We start from the raw sequence: 14,295 nt of genomic DNA on the forward strand, positions 1-14,295 counted from the left end.
ATTGCTAGCACATGCGAAGGAAAACAGCATACAGCTTTTTAGTGTTAGTTTTATTATAATGTATGTACTTATCATCGTGTTCTTGATTTAAAGTTTTAAACAGTTTTTGTGTTTTGTGGTTTGTTCCGTGACAGGAGGGAGCACCGCTTTGTTACTACTAGCCTCGTACATCGGAAACTAATGTGGTATAGTTGAACGAGACTACATTTTTTTTCTTCTTCTTTTTTGTCGGCCTTTATTTTCGCGTGGAATATATTTTCATGAATTTCATTCACACGCGAAAAACGCGAAAATAAATTCCACGCGAAAATAAAGTATTCTACAGTATTTATATATTTACCTTTGTTTGACTCTCGATAGCTGATGTGTATATTTGTGATGTGGTGTCGTTATACATGAACTCAACCAACCAACCAGTCATTCATTCATTTCAACTTATTTTCGTGCTTATATCCAATTAAGGTTCAAGCACGCTGTCCTGGGCACACACACCTCAGCTATCTGTCCAGGACAGTGGGTTAGTTGGTTAGTGAGAAAGAAGAGGGCGTAGTGGCCTTACATCTACCCATTGAGTCCTTAAGGACTCACTCTGAGTTGGAGCCGATACCGGGCTGCGAACCCTGTACCTACCAGCCTGTAGTCCGATGGCTTAACCACGACGCCGGTATTAGGGTAACAATAACTTTTAAAAAAAAGGTAGACCTAAATAAAAATCCAAATCCAATTAACTGAACGCAGTACCTTCAACTTGCCCTGTGACAGCGCCGTGGATTTGGGTCCCAGTCGGATGTAGCAGACGGCGTAATCCTGGGTGGTTATCTGCAGATCTTCAGTGAGGATCCCGTCCATGACCAGCTTGTGGAAGAGTCGCTCCGCATCCTGTCGGCTGTACGCAGCCCCACGCCCGTGCAGAGGATGTCGGTTATGTCCGGCCTCCATGATCTTCGTGTTCTGGGAGCCTGGTAAATTAAACACATTCAATGAATCAAAGAAAAAGGAATTATAACTCCCCAGCACATTTTTTAACTCTGGCTGTCTAGTGTCTAAACATATCCTGGTTAAATCAACACTCTTATCTGAGAGCAAACCCATGACAGCCACTAACAAGGTTTTAAACTGGACCGTAGGCAAATTAAAGATTCAGTTAGCCAAATAACTAAAATGACAACAGATTTACAAATGGCAAGCAATTTCTGAATTTGCTTTTTGGCAAATGAATAATTTGATTCACATTTGGCTTTAATTCAGCTTAACTCCTGCACAGTCTACTCCTGTTAATTAGCAGCAAGGGAACATTCATGTTAATTTTGCCAAATACCATTGTGTTTATATACCAGCTATGAAGCACAGGCAAGATGAAAGCCATGATGGGTCCAACAAGGATTGATCCTACGACCCATAGCACATAAAACAAGTGTTCTACCATTCAGCTACATTCCATCCTGTGAATCAAATGATACTGATCTAGCAGCTGACTGCATGTCAGACCTATCTTATGTCAGAGACAGAATAGAGCATAAATAGTGTAGCATCAGCAGTGTTAAAAACAAATGGACACAGCAAAAGACTCGCATTGGCACTTTTAAAAAGTTCTATTTGGACTTTAAGTATGGTCTCCAGTCAGCATATTATGACTGTGTCACCAGGTGTTTGAATCTCTCTAAAAATAGTCATAACGAACTACATCACTAAGTCACACTGTGCTATGTAGTGGTATGTTTCCGGTGTTATATTTACCTTTGAAGATTTCCACAAAATGCAGCAGGGTGTAGTTGGCTCGTCTGGTACTGGTGAGATCGCCGACACATTTGACAATCACCTTACAGTCCTCCGTCACATCACGCAGCTTAAAACTTGACTAAACAGTAAACAGTCACACGCCACAGGTTAATATTAAATACTTACGAAAATATTACTTATATAAAACAATATAAACATTTTACAATCATTTTATACTCAGCTGTTACATCTTGCAGATTAAAACTCGACTAAACAGTCACATGACACCGGTTAATATCAAATATTTATGCAAATAATACTCATATAAACAACATAAACATTACAACATTTTACAATAACTTTATACTAATCCGTTACATCTTGTAGTTTAAAACTCGACTAAACAGAATCACATGCAATTGATTAATATTAAATAGTTACACAAATAACATTCATATAAAATAAAGACACTGTTAATATTAAATATTTATGCAAATAATACTCATATAAACAATGTAAACATAACATCATTTTACAATAACTTTAGTCATCTTTTACACCTCGCAGTTTAAAACTTGACTGAACAGTCACACACCACAGGTTAATATGAAATATCTACACAAATAATAGTCATATAAAAACAAAGACGGTAAACATGACGTTTTACAATATCTTTAAACTCCTTTGTTACATCTTGCAGTTTGAAATATGACTGAAGTAAATATACAGAAAGTCACAGACAATGTTTCTGATTCTTGTTTAATGATTGAGTTTGCCATACACAAGAACGTATACCACAAAACAGTTACAATTTACAATCTTGTCACATTACATTAATTGTTTTCTTAAAACATATATATATATTTTTTTTTTACAAAGAAAACAAATCTAGAAAAACAAACCTTTGATTGACAATTGTCACAGATGGAACCCTTAAACTGAGCACATTTTTCTCGATCAAAGTGATGTTCTCCGAAATAACCGAGTATCTGCGCACGGCGACAATCGGCCACATTCTCACAGTACTGAATCATGCGGAACAGGTTGTCAATGTGAACCCGCTTCGACTCGTACGTCGCATTCTTGTCCACTGAAGAAAAATGAAAAGTAATATAATGATTGAAAGAAATAAAGGATCAAACAGATAGCAACAACTAATAATGACTGCATCAAAAATCAATTCATACTGTCAGACGTTGACTGGGAACATATAGGCAGCACATTCAACACTACAGACATACAATCCCGCATTACAACTTGGTATGAAATACAGACATTACTATGCTAGTTGTGAATTAAATTTGGTCTACAATTTGATGTGTTCCCTTATTTCTTTCCATCAGTATATATAAAAACAGTCAAACTTAATAATCTAGCTGTTAACGGGTTCGCATCAACAAGCTTGAGATATCAGTGATTCAATATAAATACAATAACTTTAGGTGAAAACTGCACCAGAGAACAATTATTTGATCTCAAGAAATCATGGGCTCTCGAAGCTATGTGATTGACTGGTCCTAGGTACCGTATTTGACCGGAAATAAGCCCATGTCTTTGAATAAGCCCACCTCTGTTTTGATAGCATTTAAGAAATTAGGCCCTCATTCGTAAATAAGCCCACCCCCAACTTCGTCACCTTATAAATAACATGAAATTGCAAGTTTGCTCAAAGTTCATTTAAAAGGTCATACCTCCTGCAGATAATTAAACACAAATGTAACACAATATTTTACCACCAGTGAGATTTAGCAGTCTAACAATAACAGTGTGTAACATTGTTTTCAATTTCATGCCTGCAGTATTTCTCTGAAGTATCCAAGCCAAGTATGAACTAAAAACCAGTGTCTATTTTTACCACCACACTGGGTCCGCAGTTAATGCTAATTAAGCAAATACCGTATTCTGATTGGCTAAGAACAATGACCTTAGATTGACAATTCTTTGCAGTGTAAGCTAGCTGCCCGTGTCAGAAACGTGTGTATAGGCTATTGAGTTTGTTGTTAATTGCTGGTGTTTTAAGTCTTCTCAGCATTAAATTTTGGATGTAAATAAACAGCACTGGTAAGTAATTGTAACATAGGTGTGTTTCTGATAATTAGATACTAGTAAAAAAAAAAACAATTTAATTAATAAACAATTATTATTTATTAATAACAAATGGAACACTAATTAATAGATGTGCTACTGAACGTTTTTTGTTTTTTTCCTAGTTCATTTAAATATTGTTATTTATTTTTATTATTATTATTAAAAAAAATTTCAACAAAACTGGCCCCTTGTCTGGGAATAAGCCCACCCCATGCCAAGCTCACAATGAGTTGTCTTGGCCCCCTGGGCTTATTTCCGGTCAAATACGGTAATGACCATCACCAGAGCCATACCATCCAATAAATTAATCACAATCAAAATTGACTGCTCTGTGACATATAAATTAATCTGAAACTGACTGCTTTGTGACACACAAGTTTATTGCAGGTGCTGTAAATGAGTTTTAGCTGGAAAAGGTGTTTAAATTTATTTTAAAAACTTGGTTTTTTTTTTTTAGGATATGTATGAAATAGAATACTACACTCCTATCTGATAGATGTTACCTTACAACTTATGAAAAAATGTATCCACCTCGCATTCAATACGTTTTGAAACCCGTATCAGTCCTCATATAAAAAACAACAGAATAAAACAGCATATCGCTTACTTTCTATGACTCTCCTGAGCCTCTTGCAGTCCTGGTACGAGTAGAAGAGGATGCAGTGAGCCAGTAGCCCGTCTCGTCCTGCACGGCCCGCCTCCTGGTAGTAACCCTCCACAGACTTGGGCAGAGAATAGTGGATCACAAATCGCACGTCAGGCTTGTCAATGCCCATTCCAAATGCTATTGTTGCACAGATCACCTGAAATAGGCATTAATAAAGAAAATACATACATAAATAAAATAAATAAACAAATAACTATCTGTAAATCATGAGATATTAATGCAAAAAATATGCCTGTTATACTAGCACAATAATTACTGACGTATTATATTTGTAACCAGTAATTCAACAAGAATAAAATACAAAACAAAACATATGTAATAATCATCTGTTACAAAAACTTAAAACAAATGCATGTCAAATTAACACTGTATGAGTTATTGCTTTTCACACTCACTAGATTTGCAGTGTTTGCTCAACACCTTGTCATATGTGTTGTGCTCTGCATAAAAGGAGGAAATTACTACCAACTAACCAAATGTGTATAGCTTGTTCGACTGTCAAAACAAATGCTCACTTCTTTTGTGTAATTGATGTGATATCTTGTTTGCAGTGTGATCTCTTAAATTTGCATTTACCTGACACATTAACAAAAATATGCATTTGAGTGTGAACCGGTTCCAATGCAATAATATATCATGACAAATTATTTTCAAGATTTAAAGCAAATAATAAAAAATATATAGATATATAACAAATATTATATAAAACACCACCATCTACAGTTCAGTAGTTTAATAACATGTGAAGTTGGATGATAACAAATATTATATAAAACAGTATATATTAGTTAGTGGACTAATGCATGGCTGTTAACAAAAGTAAAATGTTGTGACTGAAATTTCAAGGTACAGGGCATTGCCCTGGTTGGGGGTTTAGATGGCGGATGTCAGTGCCATGATTATATCACCATTCAAAATGGTAGTGTTTTACATGACAATTGTAGTCCACTTTAAACATGTATTTTTCCCAACCCAAACCCTGTTATTATTTTTTTTATTGGACAAAAACATTAATTTGATGGGTCCTGCAGTGAACCTATATTAATAAAAAATAGTCCTATTAGGCTAACATTTGCTGGGGTGTTCTTTCACAAGCTACGGACATTTTTTTAAAGTTTGCATTATTACTTGATATTATTTATTTGGGCTTGACCGCCAGCTAATGGACGGCAAATCAAATATTCAAATACATTTACATCGGGTCGCCGTAGTCTTATCGCAAATTCATTATGGTCGTTAAAAATTGGGGTAAAAGCCAATGTCTGATACTGCATTACGCTAACGTTGAATAGTCCTCTGTTGATCTTTGTGTCCATTTAACAATACGTAATGCAAAATCTTGCAGTTTTAATACCCCTCTCGCTCGTGTAATGTTTTGTGACCATGTCATATTTTACTTTGGGGTCTTTAGTAATACATATATGTTAAAATAAAACGGCAATGACTGGTTGCATACTTTATTAATTAACATTATGTTGCACAATAACAACCCCCCCCCCCCAAATTACGTTTTGTCACACATCCCATAATTCCTACTCTCCTTAGTGCACGTTGAGTAGTTCTCGAATGACCCCATTATTCAATCGTAAATAATAAAGAAGTAACATACCACTGGTCGGTAAATGTTAATTGTTCACCGGATCAGTTTTATTAAGTCTCAATATCTATAATACGCAATCTAATAATCTCCCAGCAGAACTATTACATTGTAACAGTGTTCAAACTCGCACGTGCTGTTCGTCACATGGTGTGACATCGGGTACGGCCATTACTTCAAAGGGAGTGAGTAGCACATTTAAATTAGGGGTTTTTTTTTCACTTAATTTACTACTACTGTAGTAACGTTTTTTTTTAGGGGGGTTTAATTACAAAAACCGTACCAAACATGATTTTAAATTTTTTTTAAATAATAATAAAATATCTGAAAAAAAAGTACGAAACATATGTACACACCTGTTTACAAAATAAGATCGTCTGCTTAAAATAGCATAGCAAATGGTAGTGCAGGATGCACATTAAGTCAATACTTTTACTTTCTACGTCTGTAAATCCCAAATATGTGTTAACGCAAATGGATGGATTAAAACAAAACGTTATATTCTTCTACCAAAAATATATTATATCAGACAATGTAGGCATTATTACTAAAAACTACGATACAACAGACTGTATCAAAACAGGATACACCTAATTTGCATATCCAGGTCAGAGTTGTTCGTCACGTGTTCATAATCGATCGGAAAACCAAAACGAAACTTTTTCGATGTCATTTTTTAAAAATATATACAATTAGCTAAATTTGTAAACATTTTTATGAGTTAAAGTGTCCACGATAAGAGCAACTTTGGGAATCTTTATTGGGAAACTGTTGGGTTGAAGGGTCTAATTGGGGAAAAGTTTGATATTGGATTGGGAATTTACGTTAGGGGAATTGGGCCGTTCAACGGCCCCAAAATGTATAGTAGTTTATACCCTGGGATGGGTCCCTAAAGGGGGTCAGTGGGGCAAAGAAAACGTCTGAAGCGATCGGGTTGACATTACGGAAACCGAAAACGGCCGAAGTGATTCTCATTAAAAAAAAAAAAAAAAACCTGACTGAAAAAATAATTCCACAATTTCTCTGACGACGGAAATCCGTCTCACGACGGACAGTTAACAGCCATGCTAATGTCTCTTCTCACAGCAATTTTTATATATATAATAAATAGAGGATAATAAACGAGTTACCAGTTATTATCAAATTTATGTCCCGAGTGAAATAATTTTCAGTTGTCACAAGCTTTAGCAAGTGACAAGTGAAAATTATTTCACGAGAGACATAAATCTGATAATAACTGGTGTCGAGTTTGTTATTCTATTTATTACCTGAGCTACCTGGTATTTGTTTTCTCAAAAAGCCTTTATTTTCGACACACATATACACGTACATGTGTACAAATGATATAAACCACTTTATACACTGTTGAGTATTGCTATAATTTTGTAATTTAATCACGTTCATAGATAATTTTCAAAAACAAAAGTTCTCTTTATTCTGGTACAAAATCTATAATGAATTGCATTAAAATGACATTTTGTTATACCGGTAAATTTAACACCAAAAACAGACACTCTTTTAAACTGCATGACGTCATTGTGTGTTTGCCAAATCGTGATGACGTCATATTTAATACCGACAAGGTCATTGGTTTGTAAGTGTCATATCATTCAATAGTATTGTTCGTTAGACCAATGCATGATAATTTCTCAGTGAGAAATTATGATTTTTATTTTCCCCATTATGAGTGCCTGCTGGGGTAATAAAATAAATAATACCCACCTTACACCTATCTCCGTACAGCCATTTCTCCTGGACAGAGGTGCGGTCAGCATCGGCGAGACCAGCGTGGTAAGACATGGCTTGGACGCCGTTCTTCTGGAGCTGACTGGCCACGTTGTCACACTCCTTCCTGAATAACACATGAAGCTGGATACAAACAAGCTTACTGGTTTGGATATAGCCAAGCTTACTGGTTTGGACGTAAACAAGCTTACTGGTTTGGATGTAAACAAGCTTACTGGTTTGGATGTAAATTAGCTTACTGGTTTAGATGTAAACTAGCTTACTGGTTTGGATATAAACAAGCTTACTGGTTTGGATATAAACAAGCTTACTGGTTTGGATGTAAACTAGCTTACTGGTTTGGATATAAACAAGCTTACTGGTTTGGTTTGGATATAGACAAGCTTACTGGTTTGGTTTGAATATAGATAAGCTTACTGGTTTGGTTTGGATATGAACAAGCTTACTGGTTTGGTTTGGATATAAACAAGCTTACTGGTGTGGTTTGGATATAAACAAGTTTACTGGTTTGGTTTGGATATAGACAAGCTTACTGGTTTGGTTTGAATATAGATAAGCTTACTGGTTTGGTTTGGATATGAACAAGCTTACTGGTTTGGTTTGGATATAAACAAGCTTACTGGTGTGGTTTGGATATAAACAAGTTTACTGGTTTGGTTTGGATATAAACAAGCTTACTGGTTTGGTTTGGATATAAACAAGCTTACTGGTTTGGTTTGGATATAAACAAGCTTATTGGTGTGGTTTGGATATAAACAAGCTTACTGGTTTGGTTTGGATATAAACAAGCTTATTGGTGTGGTTTGGATATAAACAAGCTTACTGGTTTGGTTTGGATATAAACAAGCTTACTGGTTTGGTTTGGATATAAACAAGCTTATTGGTGTGGTTTGGATATAAACAAGCTTACTGGTTTGGATATAAACAAGCTTACTGGTTTGGATATAAACAAGCTTACTGGTTTGGATATAAACAAGCTTACTGGTTTAGTTATAGACAAGCTTATTGGTTCTCAGGTCACTGGACCTCGGTTGTGTTAAAGTTACATCCAGGGTCTTTAGGTAGCACCAAAGGTAAGGCAATAAACACTGTGCCCAAAAACACTTCAGCAGTTGTTAATAACATTATTGCACAGGAATGCTAGAAATCTTCAGGACAACCCCCCAACCCCCCCAAAAACCCCCACCTAAAGCTGGTAGGTACAGAGTTCACATTCCAGTACCGGCTCTCACCTAGATCAAGCTTAACGATTCAACAGGTAGGTACAAAGCCACTACACCAACTTCTCTCTCACTAACCGCTTTCACAGACTGCCCAGGTAGCTGAGGTGTGCCCAAGACAGGATGCTTGAACTTGGATTGGATATAAGCACAAAAATAAGAAGTGATTGAATGTGGACGTCTCTTTGCCACAGGTTTGTATGATGTGTCTAAAACTGTAGTGTAGTGAAGATGGCTTCACCCTCTCATTTTCAGATGCAATTGCCAGATGGCCTCGGGAGCTTGGAGCAGTTAGAGACTCAAAAATGCAAAGTACACGACCTATCAGTGTATAGACATGCTTTTACACTCACTAATCTATCCCTGTACCCGAGAACCCAAGTCAAGAAAGACACAAGAGTGGAGCACGACTGTATCAAGTAGTCCCATATCGAAATGAAAATACTGCAGACTCGCCATTCTTCTTGTTATCTTCAAGTATGTTTGTGATGTCCAAACAAACGAAAAATGTTGGTTGTGGCAATTAAAGAAACAAAATTGCCACAGAACTGTAATTAATATATACATGTGTAGAACTAATTAATATGTACCTGGATAAACAGTAAACAATTCCACATTTTCCAGGAAACATGTCATTGATGAGCTGGATAACGTCCGTGGTCACATTCTGTGGCCTTTTGTTACGAATAACATACTTCAAATTGGGACGGTTGAAACTCTGCATAAACCTGCACAACACATATATTGGAACATTTAACAAACAACTGCATAGAAACAACAAAACAAAAAAGGCAGACAACAGCTCCATATTGTAATGGTTCTGTGGAATAAGACAAACTGCAGTGTTCGAGATTAACAGTATCCCAATATCCCGGGGATACCAGAATTTAATTTTGGATACCAGACTTCAAGAACCCAGTATCCCACAAAAATACCATATAATGGGGTTTTTTTTTAATCCTGCGTTTTTATTTTTTGCTGAAACAATGAAAGTCGTTATTTACTGGTGAAGTTAAGTAACAGTACTTTCGAGCTTGTACCCAGTCTAATGCTATGTCGTAACAATATCTCCCCCAACTCGTACCCAGTCTAATGCTACACTGGAGCAATAGCGGTGTAGCAATAGCCTGGGAACCGCTAAGTCGCTATTGTTTTTGTTAGATGTTTCCTCCCTTTAAATTTTATTTGAGATATTGATTCCACATCTGCAGAAAATTGATACTGGTAGGTTTATCATTAGTAATGTCAGAAACACTTATAGATTACTGCTAAATATTAATTTATGTCAGTATTACTCAAAAATAGATGCAGCAAATCTTTTTGCCGATTCCATTTGATTGTGAATTTCACAAATTCCGTGATTTTGTTTGCAGCATAGCAATAGACTGGGAACGAGAACAGTGTCATCCAAGTTTGTTACGATGTTATTTATGAATTTCATTTAAGTTGGATACTAAATTCTCAGGTGGGATACCAGATTTTGAAATGTTAGTATCCAACTGGGATACTGCTCAAAATGTATACGTTGGATATTTTTTTAACTGTACATGAATGTAGGATTCTAATTTTTATGTATTCACAAAAATCAGGTTTAAAATATATTCAAATGTTTTTTCTAACTAAAATATATTTATGGCACTTGTGATTAATGTACCGTATACATCACAGAGCAATCAATTTCAGGTTAACCTATACATCATAGAGCAATCATTTAGATCATATTTACTTTATTGGATTGTTCAGCTGTGGCAACTGGGTCATCACCTAGTAGAAGCCAGTTGTAAATATTTACATCAATGACATGTATGTGTGTTATGGCCATGCCATATCGTAAATAACGCATGATGTTCTCACCATTGGGTTTATATAAAACATCAAAATATTATTTAATAACCTGTTAGGTCAATTTATCAGGTCAATTTTTTATTTTTTTAAATGTTTTTTTTAAATTTAACAAGCATATCAAAATTATACAAGACACAAATTGCAGTAAACAGCAGGTTTTGAAAAAGTTTTTGAATAGTGCTAAAATCTATTGTTTTTTTAACTGATCAATCACAAAACATGTTATCTTATGACCTCAAATATGGGACTTTTATTACTTTTCTTTTTCCATTACGAAATAAATGTGGGGGAAGACAACATGATCTCACACACCAAACAACACTTAGAATTTCCATTACTGACATATCGCGTAACGGTAGACCTCGACCAACTATTGATCTGAAATGTGATCACTCTTCAAGTATACGTACCATTTAGGATTCGTCATTCTCAGCTGGTGAATGATATCTTTGCGGACCCGCGGCGTCGCAGTTGCAGTGAGAGCCATCACAGGGACTCCAGGAAACTTCTCACGTAACACGGACAACTTCTTGTAATCGGGGCGGAAATCATGACCCCACTGAAATATAATAATAAAAAAAAGACTTGTTTAATAAAACCCCAGAAGAGTGTGTTCACAACTGTTGATATCTGCACAAGAGGTTTCTTTTTCCTTTATTACTCTCCCAAAAGTGTACATAAAAATTGTTGATTTCGCAATGGTATTTTTTTATATACTAGAGTGACAAAAGACTTGTACCTGACAAAAGATATGATGGATTGTTCAATCCACAACTAAAGGGTTTACATAAACAATAATTTGAGACTACGTTCTATGTTCAAGGGTAGTGGTATGTTCAATGATTCCACATTCAAGGTAACAAGATTTTACTGTATTTTATACATTAACCCCCCCCCCCCCCCCCCCCCCCCGAAATCAGATAAAAAGCTAAAAAATAATATCTGTGACTTTCATCTTAGAGAGGGGTGGGACGTAACCCAATGGTAAAGCATTCGCTTGATGTGCGGTTGGTCTGGGATCGATCCCCGTCGGTGGACCCATTGGGCTATTTCTCGTTCCAGCCAGTGCTCTACAACTGGTGTAACAAAGGCCATGGTATGTACTGTCCTGTCTGTGCGATGGTGCATATAAAAGATTCTTGGCTGCTAATTGAAAAAAGTAGCCTATGAAGTGGCGACAGCAGGTTTTCTCTCTAAATATTTGTGTGGTCCTTAACCATATGTCTGACCCATATAACCGTAAATAAAATGTGTTGAATGCGTCGTTAAATAAAACATTTCCTTCATCTTAGAGAACATTTTGTTTCAATTTGTTTTTATTAATGACAGTTGTTGATACATTGAAAAGTGGGTAGCAACTGTTATTTAACATTTTACAATTATGTAGCGATATCTCAAAATGTTCCCTGCATCTGTGATATAAACACTTGAATTCTGCAACAAATACGCTACATGTTTGTGAAGATAAGACAGATTATGAACTAAAGTTGGTTACCTGACTGACGCAGTGTGCCTCATCGATGACAAATCTGTCAAGCAGTTTACGACCGTAGAGATGATCAAGAACACTCAACAGTTTGTTGCTGTTAGATAGCTGTAAAACAAGCCATGACATGTTCAAAATGTTCTAGCACTTGATGGACAAGTAACAACTAATATGAAAACATTATGTTCATTTTAAATAGAAATTTATATAGCAGGAGCTTGATTTATGTAAGACTGGTCATGACGAGAAAAACCACGAAATACCTTTAAAATTCATCAAAGTAATAAACTTGGAGAGTGGATTTGTTGATGTTTTATTGTTGTTTAAAAATTATTTTGCAGGCTTTAAAATTAGCTTAATGTCTGGTAGTCCACGTACATTAACAGGATTTAATGGGTATATAATAAAACCCCGATCACCATAAAATTATAAATAGGTAGAGGACCTTATTTAAAAAAACTTTTATCACCAGAAATCTGTTCTCATGATTTTCACATAACCAAATGTCCAGGGTATGTGAATTATGTAGTACAGCTTTGACAAACACCATAATTCAAAAAGTATTTTAAGCAAAATGATATGCAATGAGGTACTATTGTTTCAATTTTACTGATGATGTTCTGTGCATCAAGTTTCTAAAAATCAGTGTAGGACATTCTTTGGAATATATCAGGACTTGAACTTAAGGATGGCACCAAAGGTAATTGATGTTGTTAAGATATAGGAACCACCACTGACAAAATGTTTTGCCACTGCATAAAAATTAATGCCATTGGTAAAGCTCCTCAACGACGGCAAAATGTTTGTGTATAGTATGTGCCAGTTTTTAACATTTCAAATTTCTACATACAGAAAAATAACCATTTGGTCATGTTTGTATGCTGCAAAAGTCTGTATGTATGCTGTAAGCAGGCTCAAAACTGCCATCAGTGGGCTGTTTCACCCACAGCAATTTATACAAAATAATGACATGGGCAACAAATAGCCTTGATATATGGATTGTTGTAATACGTGAAAACCCCAATGGTGATTCTCCAGTCTGCACCTCTCTAGTCTAGAATACAATGGTTCACCACGTAACAGACTTTCAGTTCATGTGAATTTATTTGTGTGACTGACATGCAAACAGCACGGTGGTTTTTGCGAGAAATATTATGCCCTGAATCTTACTCTGCTTTTGAGTTGTTTAATGCTGTTATATTATACTGTCAACATAATGAATGCAGCGTATGGCGAGTTTAACTTGCCTTCTCGGGCGTCACATACAGAAGTCGGATCCCCGGCTCTCTCATGTACAGCTGAGAGTAAACACGACTGGCCTCGGTCTGATCTATCTCACCCGACAGGTGAGCTGCTGGAATCTGAAACACAGACACCATGATGAGTTTCACACAAAACACCTGCATTTCAAGGATATGTCAACCAATATGCTTTATCGTTTGCCCATTTATCATCCTGGTCACCTGAAAAATGTAATTTAGACCCCCCCCCACCCCCCCCCATATTATACTTGGAACTATTTTGACAAGAGTGAAGGTCAGCAGACCTTCTTTTTTTTCCAGTTGGCAAAGGAAAGAAAATAAAACAGCTCCTGGGTTTTTTTTAATTTGTCAGAATTCAAATGATATCATTTTGTTTCTTCCTACCATGGCAATAAAACTGAGTGCATGACGGTTGCAGAATGCAAAACAAATTGATGCTATTCAGAAATGTCAAGCAGGCTGAGATTAAAATGTATTGATTTTTTGGATGAGAAAACTTAGAAATTACCAAGGTCATAACAGCACATTTTAGCCAGTCCATTGTAACAGGAAAAATGCATGATAGATTAAGAGATCTAGTTATGTATAAAAAAGAAATCCTCTGATACCATTAAAAATGTTTCATTCCACATTGAGAAAAACCATAAAAATGTACTGTACATACT

The 14,295-nt window shown here is 35.9% G+C and overlaps 1 protein-coding gene across 2 annotated transcripts in view; it reads right to left on the reverse strand.

Annotated features, from left to right (window-relative positions):
- LOC121384438 (Bloom syndrome protein homolog) overlaps positions 1 to 14,295 on the reverse strand; it is a 37,445-nt gene that overhangs the window by 8,221 nt on the left and 14,929 nt on the right. For both annotated transcript variants that reach the window (XM_041514837.1, XM_041514844.1), the window contains exons 15-23: positions 13,616 to 13,729; positions 12,378 to 12,476; positions 11,293 to 11,441; positions 9,628 to 9,765; positions 7,794 to 7,923; positions 4,415 to 4,610; positions 2,622 to 2,809; positions 1,738 to 1,858; positions 742 to 959 (exon numbers count right to left, since the gene is read on the reverse strand). In XM_041514837.1, coding sequence (XP_041370771.1) covers positions 742 to 959; positions 1,738 to 1,858; positions 2,622 to 2,809; positions 4,415 to 4,610; positions 7,794 to 7,923; positions 9,628 to 9,765; positions 11,293 to 11,441; positions 12,378 to 12,476; positions 13,616 to 13,729 — 1,353 coding nt within the window. The remainder of the gene's footprint in view (positions 1 to 741; positions 960 to 1,737; positions 1,859 to 2,621; positions 2,810 to 4,414; positions 4,611 to 7,793; positions 7,924 to 9,627; positions 9,766 to 11,292; positions 11,442 to 12,377; positions 12,477 to 13,615; positions 13,730 to 14,295) is intronic.

The sequence above is a fragment of the Gigantopelta aegis genome, chromosome 2 (genome assembly GCF_016097555.1).
Source record: "Gigantopelta aegis isolate Gae_Host chromosome 2, Gae_host_genome, whole genome shotgun sequence".
Lineage (NCBI taxonomy): Eukaryota > Metazoa > Mollusca > Gastropoda > Neomphalida > Peltospiridae > Gigantopelta > Gigantopelta aegis.